Source organism: Euphorbia lathyris, chromosome 8, assembly GCF_963576675.1.
Source record: "Euphorbia lathyris chromosome 8, ddEupLath1.1, whole genome shotgun sequence".
In the NCBI taxonomy this organism is placed as follows: domain Eukaryota; kingdom Viridiplantae; phylum Streptophyta; class Magnoliopsida; order Malpighiales; family Euphorbiaceae; genus Euphorbia; species Euphorbia lathyris.
The window spans coordinates 48,184,944-48,193,822 of NC_088917.1; the positions used below are offsets into that span (position 1 = coordinate 48,184,944).

Consider the following 8,879-nt stretch of genomic DNA (forward strand, 5'->3'; position numbering starts at 1 on the left):
GTGTCATCGCAGTACAATACTTACCAACTGACTGGACAGATAAAGGTTGTAGCTCAGGAAACAACTCAGTATGGATCTGCCCAAGAACCTCAGCCTCGCCCATAGGCAATCCTGTGTTGCCATCACGTCCTTGAGAGTCATAAACATAGGCCCCAGAGTAAGCATAAGAGAATTGCAGCGGGTAGACCAGAAGTTGAGAGCCCCAGTGATGACATTGTGGCTAAGACAGAACTCATGGCAAGACAGCTCAATGAAGTTGTAGATGCCCCATTCCTTCCATTTATTTTCATAGCTCGGCCTGAACCTGTCAACAAGCTTCTTCCACTCAACTGTATCCTTAGGAAAGACAGGATATGTGCTCTTCTTAGAGCTAAGAGGAAACAAGGAGTTGTCCAGAAGCAATGCTTCATCTCCTGAAATCAAGTCAGTTGTAGGCTCGCCAGAAAGAGCCATGTCTTATGCCAAAATAGGAAGCCTGGAAAAGAAATTAAGAGAATTCAATTGATTTTTCAAGCAAATTCAAGGCAAAAATTAACTCAAAGGCGCAGTTTTTACCTTCTTCAAGCATAACCACTGTCCGAGGTATGAGGAAGGCTCAATGAGATGAGAATAGTCAGTATTAATTGCAAATTTATTCAGACACGGAGGACAAAAGCTCAGGTACGCGTTTCTTACTTTAAAAAGATGCAAAAAATGTAAACCGAATCTGCCTAAAAAAGGGGAAAAACCAAAAATATATAAATAAGGCAGATTAAAGATGTTCGGTGTAAAAAGAAAATAAAATTTGCTGTAAATAAAAAAGAAAAAACACAAAAGGCAGCACAATTCACAGGCTCAAAGAACAAGCTACAAGCTTGAATTTACGCGAGAAAATCAAAATTATAGGCATTCATGGTATTTCCCTAGTCGTAATTTCAGTTTTTTGGCCTTAATTTAAACGATTAAGCCATTTTTACACATGCTGTATTCTAGCCTGCCAACATGTTCAAAACAAAATTCTACAGCAAACTCAAAAACCATAAAGAAAACCAAAATGCCAAATTGACCCTTTCCTTAGCCTAAAACTTCATTAATTTAGCTTAAAAAGCCTCAAATTCCAATCTCTAACATCCTAAAACATCAATTTCACATCTCCCAAACCTAATTTATATCCATTTTCCACCATATTCAAAGTTCCATCACAACAATCATGCCAAATTCAATCCTAACCTTCACAAAGTATGATTTCAGCGTACCCTAGGCTCTAATTAGGCAGGAAAAACGAAATTAAATCAAATTTTAGCCATGGCCGAACCTGTAAAATCATGTAAAATCGTGCAAAACCAAGGAAGGAGACGAAATTAGAAAGGAAGAGAACTTACCCGTGGAGGAGGAAGCCGACATTGTCCCCGGCGGAAGGAAGTGGCGGTCACGGCTGAAGGAGGCAGTGGCGATGGGTGGCGGCAGAAACCGATTCTGGCGTGAGGGAAGTGGAAAGCGGTGATGTCGCATGGGAAGAAGAAGTTGAAGTAGAAAGAGAAGCGACGGCAATGGCAGCAAAACCGACTCTGGTGCGTGAGGGAGGAGAAGACGCCGACTGACGGTAGCAGGGGTGAGACGTCGATGTCGCGGGGAAGAAGAAGAAATCGAAAAGAAAAGAAGAGGGAAAGGGGAAATTTGGGTTTTTAATTTGGATTTGGGTTTAGTTTAAGTTTGGGTTTTAGTTCAAGCCTTTTTTAATTTTCATTAGGTTCAAAAGCCCAATTCTAATTCTTTGGTTAGCCGAATTAGTTTAGGGAAGTTCGGGTCGATTTTATTTTTTCTCCTTTTAGACAATTAGGATTTATTATTTTCTCAAATGGGCTTGAGAAATTAAAGGACTTTTTACCCATTGTCTTTGTTAGGCTTTTAATTTCATAAGATTTATTCAATTAAACTTTATAGGATAAGAGTTAAAATTAGGAAAGTTAGGAGGTAATAAAAACTTTCTCTTATTACGTAGCTCCATTACATAATAGAGAAGGGGATAATTGTTGGGGTAAATATAATTTTTACATTTATTTACATATTTATCATATATAATCTAAGTTTGTCATTTTTTCATTTATTTACATTTGTACCATATGTTATAGTTATAACCTATAGTTTTTTTATGTTTATCATTTTTGTTGTAAAAAATAAAGGAAAATAAGAAAATATAAAAGAAAAGAAATAAAAAATATAAAATCAAAAAAAAATAATCAAAAGAAGAAGAAAATATGGGTTAGTAGGTGACAAAGTGGAAAAATGTCATTAAGCTAACTTAAATGTGTAGGAAAAATCCGAAATGGTCACTGGCCACTTTTGATTAAATTATTCGGGGAGCTAAACATTCAAGAACATCAGAGGTGAGCTCGGATCTAAAAAACAGACATCTCCAGCTTTCTAGATCCATCTTCAGCATCATCATAGGACGAACACAGAGAGAGCAGGAATTTCGCAAAGTCAGCTGCAGAAACATAATACAATTTCGGGTCAAAGTTACACAAACCAAGTTGAGGCCTATAATCAAGGAAGCACAACTACATTTTGTTCAAGGTGGAATTATGACATGAGTAGTGGGTAAGTGTGTGCTTAGTGGGCACAAATCTCACCTATAACAACAAAAACAATCAATCAACAAATCAAATACAACAAATACACAACACATATCAATACAATTCTCAAATATATTCAACCTATTCATATCTTTCTAGCCAAATTCAGTCCCTTTTCGGTCCAAATTCATCACTAAATACAATTCTCAAGCTTCCAATTCAATTACAATCATCAATCTTTCGTTCTTATCATCAATTTTAGCTACAATCTCTACAATTTCAAGCTTTTGTTCATCAATTTGAACACCAATTTTCAGCAGTCCCCTTTGTCCGATTTTAGCCACTAAAATCATCCCTCTAGATCTCTGATTCAGTATAATTTGCTCTCTTTCCGACCAAACACAAATCTGATTCATTTCTCTACGCAAATTCACACCTAAAAACTCAATTTCCTAGCCAAAATATCAGTTCATCATGTCAATTCCGATTTAATTATACTCACGTCCAATCAATTAAGCCCACTAAACACGCATTTTACTCAAGTCAAGCATCGGTCTCGGGATAACGACCTCAGGCAGACACAACGTTTCAACGCAACGCTTCGACACAACGGCTCACCGCTTCGTTTAATTCATTTCAATTGTTCATTTCAATTTCAATCTCAATCACATTTATTGCTTTTGACATTGTGGATATTAAATTTGCTATTTGTCTTGGCTGTAATTATTCCTATTCGGTTTATTGTAACCCAAAACTCTTATTTTAAAGTAAATATAAAAGAAAAATTCCAAAACTCTTGTGTTTGCTTTATTATATTTACATTTTAATTACTGAAAACTATTGGTCCAATTCTAGTTAAAGTTGTGCTGGCGGCAACTAGGAACCCAGGAAAACATTTTCACAATCCTTGCTTTTCTCGTACAATTGTTTGATTATTAGTCGTTTTTCCATTAGATATAGGCGCATATCTATAAAAAAACCGTTTTCTTAAACGTAGGTTGAGAACCTAATTTTCTGGCAATCCCGCATTTCCCCGCACTAGTCAAGGTTGTAAAGAGAATATTTTTGTTACTCAAAAATATCGCCAACAGAATCAATAAATAAAACAAAAAAAAATATTACAAATTTAACAAAGTATAAATTTAATAAATCATCTATCTAAAAATTTAACAAATTGAACTTTAATCGATAAGAATAAAACAGCTTAGGGATATCAGTAAATGGTTGAAGAACAAAAGGTTAGAGTTCAAATATCACATCTTAAATCTAAAAAACAATAATATTTTTTAATATATAAAAGAGTTATGACGGGTGACGGGTACCCTGTGGGATATTTTCATACCCGTCTCATTATCCTAGTCTCATACTCGTCTCATATCCTTTTATACAGGGTATAAATAGTTCTATTAGGATCGGACAGTGTAGCGTCGCATATCCATGGATTGAGTACCCCTTACCATTCCTAGTGAGAGGTCTCTCATATAGTCATGTATTTTAACGTGCAATTGAAAGTTGAAAAATGTGATGGAAATGTTAGATAGCAGTTATCTAATTTCCTAATTATACATATGATTAGAAGATGCTCTCTGCACAAAATGCTTAGAAAATGCTCTCTACACAAACTCTCCAAATTTAACTAGCATGACAAAATGCTCTTAGGCTGCAGTGCAGCGGTTTCTCCGTCCTTCCAGTTTGCAGCTGTTATGAGTATGGCGTATCCCTATCGTATTCCTATCACCCACAATCTCTTTTGGCAAAAACATGGTTTCTCATTACATTTGATCTCCATTTCTATATCCTCTAAATCTCAACCAAACAGAATCACATCGTCTCCATTACGCCCACTTGTTACTTCTTTCACTCCAATAAAATCCAACTCTGTACCACTTGTTACTGATACTACTTCTGGCAACATCAATACCTTCACTTGGGACGACGTGGTTCGACTCTCTCAGCCTCAACCTGCTCCTACTCATTCCTCAGATCTCTCTCCCTTCTTCGACAAGATCCAACTCTGCAATCGCGGCTCTGTACTCTCTCGATCTCTTTAATTCATCTGTTTGGTTGCTCAAAAACTACCCGGGTCGGGGAAAAACCAAATTATAATTTGTTTGTTACTTCGGCGGCTGTCATATTTTGTAGGAGTTGCAGTCTGACTTCTTGCAATTCATAATTGAAGATCAACTTGTTGGTTATTTACATCATGGGTAACATTTTTTCTCCCTCGCTTCATTTGCACTCTCTAGACCAATCGAGGCACACTTAAATAAATTTCCGAAACCTTGCCTGCAGTTTCGTTGACCTGTTGAGGAGGTTCAGTGATGTGTTTATTTTTCCTCAAAGTAATTCCCATGGAAGCCGGTTTAGGAACTATGTTACTTTACATGAAAGCCTCAAGACTGCAGAGGATAGGACTAGATTTGTTGCTGAAGTTATCAGATGCTTAGGAGAAGAAAAAGTGATTCCAGGTATTCGAAATGAGGTATATCGGCTGCAGTTTTTGTATATCAGAGAGTTTCAAAATGTGATTGTGACTATGAAGGATGATTGGACCTTTCTGGAGATTTTGCTTTTGCTATATAAAGTTTTTGTCATTTGAGTTGTTGATTCCATTTATTTTAATCAGCTGTATCCTGTGGTATCATCCTTTGGTTCACAAGTCTATTTTTCATTAGAACGTGCTGCAGCACCTTATTTTGGAATAAAGGTATGTTTCTGTAAGTTATATAATCTATTCTGAATTGCATAGCTTATTTAGCTATAGATGTGATCTTTACTCTGAGAATAGGCCTATGGAGTTCACATGAATGGCTTCGTGGAAAGAGATGAAGAGAAATTTCTTTGGATAGGAAAGAGGAGTGCTCTGAAACCCACCTACCCAGGGATGCTTGATCATCTTGCTGCTGGTGGACTGGTTTGTAACAACCTATCATTTTACTTTCACATCTTGATAATTCGATGTTCTTCTTTGTGTCATATGTAATGGGGAAATATATCCAATTAAAAGTTCCTGGTTGGTTTTTTGTCTTGTTTGTGCATGTAATATCTTATCTTCTTTTGGAATTTCCCTAATCTTGTTGAGGTCTTAGTGATTCTTTTCACGTGACATTTAAGACACACTTGTGCTTCCAATACATGTGCAATTAGTACTTTAATATCAGGAAGTTGAAAACACAAGAATGACAAGGCTTTTAGTGAAAACACGAGGTCATAACGTTGAACAGAGCTCTGAGCATAAAATGCTTCTCTGCTAAATCTGAAATATCCTGAATTCCTTATTAGGTCTTAAAGTAGAAGAAGAAATATTGTGGGATAACAGTCAAAATTGTATGAAATTTTATCACTATTTATAGGACAGTGTATTCAACTGGCGAACTAGATGTAGCAAATTGATTTGATCTCCTGCTTGCATTACATATGGATAGTTTTAAATAAGGTTTCTATATTAAAGATCCCTTTATTTCCAACACCTACATCACATTCCTAATGTGGCAATGACAGCCTTATGGGATATCTTGTGGAGAGAATATTGTGAAGGAATGTGAAGAGGAAGCAGGAATACCTTTGTCCATCTCTCAACAGTAAGTTTCCTGTAGCCATTGAGTTAACAATATGAAATGTTTGCATTCTATGCCTAATTAGTCGTCCAATGTGTAGCAGATTCTCGTCCTTGATTGTCTCTTGATATCATTAAAGCCTCCCTTTTTGTGATGATGGCTCGACAATATTCTCTTTCTTGCAGAGCCATTCCAGTCGGTGCTGTTTCATACATAGATATTGAAGGGTTTAGATACAAGAGAGATGTACTATTTTGTTACGATTTGAAACTTCCTGACAGTTTTATACCTGAGAGTCGAGGTAAACCCATCAAAGATTTTAAATTGTCTTATAAATTTGAGAGCATTCTGGTGCTGGATATTTCTCTGTTATCTTATCTATCTCTGCAATAACTCAAACCATGACAGATGGAGAAGTGGAGAGTTTCAAGTTGATCCCTGTGAAGAATGTGGCAAATGTTATTCGAAAGACGCATTTTTTCAAGCCAAATTGCTCTCTTGTGATCATTGATTTCCTATTTCGACATGGGTATCTCTTCTTTGTTATTCCCTATGTTTGTGTATTTCCTTCTTGATTTCTTATTTTCAAACTTACAGTTTTGTCATTTGAAAAGATAAAATTTACTGGTAATATGCTCATTAATCCATGCATCAAAATATGTTACTTATATCTGACAATACAAGTCCCAGTGTATGTGTACCCTCCTTCCGTAATCCATCTCTTGCACGCAGCAGACCTACTTTTTATCATTTGCTATGACCTGAAGGAATCTCATAACTAACTTCAAACCTCTTAGATTGCATCCTGTATCTAGTGGCCTTCCCATCTGGGAGGGAGGTCAATTAAATTTTTATTGGCCTTTCTTCCCTTTGATGGTGCCCACATCCCCATGCTGAATCTGTAGCCTCAAGTCCTTTATTCTGGTAGATCTGTTAACGAAAGAAGACATGAGTTGAATGAACTGTAATATTCAGTAATCTTATAATAGAGCACAAACTCATCAAAATTCAAAACATAGCTTCAGGTATTCGTCAGTTTCAGTACTGAATTCCCCTTAGATATCAGTACTATGATATTTGTGTATGGAAGATCACTTGAGCTCCCTCTCTTGGTTATCTTGGATTGATAGATTTTATGAGAAGTGAGAGAGAGAGCAAAAGTTCAATATGGTCTGATCATAGAAACCAAAGGAGATGATGATGCAAGCATCTGTGGCCCATGAGCTGATGCCGTTCTTGCCAATTAATTAGTACTATGTTGGCGATAATTACAATGGGCACGGTTGAAATGGATCTCTTATATTTGCTCTTTTTCAATTGGGCCATCACCTGATTTACGCATCATACATTTCAGCTGGCATGACTGGTCAAGTCAGAAAAATATAAAGTGCTTTTACCTCATTGAGATGATATCTCTTTGGAGTCCTCCTAATTGGTTGGCATTGTTTGTAGGTACATTTCTCCTGAATGCTTGGGATACTTGGACCTATTACAACGTTTGAAGAATGGAGACTGCTCCTAGCTATACTGGATTCGAATTCCTACGGGAATTGCAATAAGCCTTGTTATCACCAAAAAGGTTTCTGCTTCATCTGGATTTTGCATCTTTACTATGCTAATGCTACTGATGTCTGTTATCTTATATACAGTTGAAATGAAGTAGCCTGTGGTGCAGGCCTCACTTCCTATAGGGTGCAATTGGTGGAATGTAATTATTATTACAATACTTATATTTGTTTTTTCAAATGTTGTTAGAGACTTTAATTATTTAGGTGAGGACACTTCTTTAGGTGAGAACCACTCAAAGGAATGCTGTTGGTGGGGTTCGAACCCTTGCCACTTCACATATACTACATGCTACTTACTACTGAGCTAATTGTTTCCCTTGTTTATTATGGAGCGCGCTGATTAATATACCATTATCCATGTAGCTTCTATTGTTTAATATTTGACACATGCACTTATTAATATCGATTAAATGTGCATAATAATAAATTATTAATAGAAAAAAAAGAAATATGCATAATAATGAATTATTAATAGAACAAAAAATCCAAAAACATGTTCCAATTTTTTATTTATTTAATTCCTCTATATTTTTTGTAATTTATGTTTTTAAATGTTAAGGACGATGTTCTAAATATTGTTACATGTGTTCTAACCTTTATAATTTGTGTTCTAAAAATTAAGTATAATGTTTTAAAAAAATCAGTAAATATATGGACCATTTTTACATTTGTTCTATAATATAATTTATAACTCATATTCTAAATAACATAACGTATGTTCCAAAGTTTATAGTTTGTGTTCTAAAAATTAAGTATAATGTTCTAAAAAAATCAATAGATATTTGGATCATTTTTGCATTTGTTCTATAATATAATTTATAACTAATGTTCGAAAAAACATGACGCATGCTCTAAAAAATATAACGTATGTTCTAAAAAATATGTCGTATGTTCTAAATTTCATAGTTCGTGTTTTAAAAGTTAAAATATATGTTCTAACGTATGTTTAAAAAAATATATTTTCTTATATAAATAAAATATTAACATGAAATTTTATTAAAATATATAATATATTTTTACTTAAAAAATATTATATGGACCATTTTTGCATTTGTTCTATAATATAATTTATAACTCATATTCTAAATAACATAGCGTATGTTCTAAAGTTTATAGTTTGTGTTCTAAAAATTAAGTATATTGTTCTAAAAAAAATCAGTAGATATCTGGATCATTTTTGCATTTGTTTTTTGCATTTG

At 34.9% G+C, this 8,879-nt stretch overlaps 1 protein-coding gene across 2 annotated transcripts; it reads left to right on the top strand.

The window, feature by feature from the left end:
• The first annotated feature begins 4,081 nt into the window (after positions 1-4,081).
• On the top strand, positions 4,082-8,028 carry LOC136203744 (nudix hydrolase 20, chloroplastic-like). 2 transcript variants are annotated; one of them, XR_010674965.1, is made up of 10 exons: positions 4,082-4,585; positions 4,698-4,762; positions 4,848-5,037; positions 5,182-5,262; positions 5,344-5,469; positions 6,057-6,136; positions 6,298-6,413; positions 6,521-6,641; positions 7,565-7,691; positions 7,762-8,028. XR_010674965.1 is itself a non-coding variant. In XM_065994973.1 (9 exons), exons 1-9 carry the CDS (start codon positions 4,205-4,207, stop codon positions 7,632-7,634), a joined length of 1,230 nt encoding a protein of 409 aa, XP_065851045.1. In that variant the 5' UTR covers positions 4,082-4,204; the 3' UTR covers positions 7,635-8,028. The 2 variants fall into 2 exon arrangements, 1 of the variants encoding a protein (XP_065851045.1); XM_065994973.1 differs by having other exon boundaries at positions 7,565-8,028.
• The last annotated feature ends 851 nt before the right edge of the window (positions 8,029-8,879 follow it).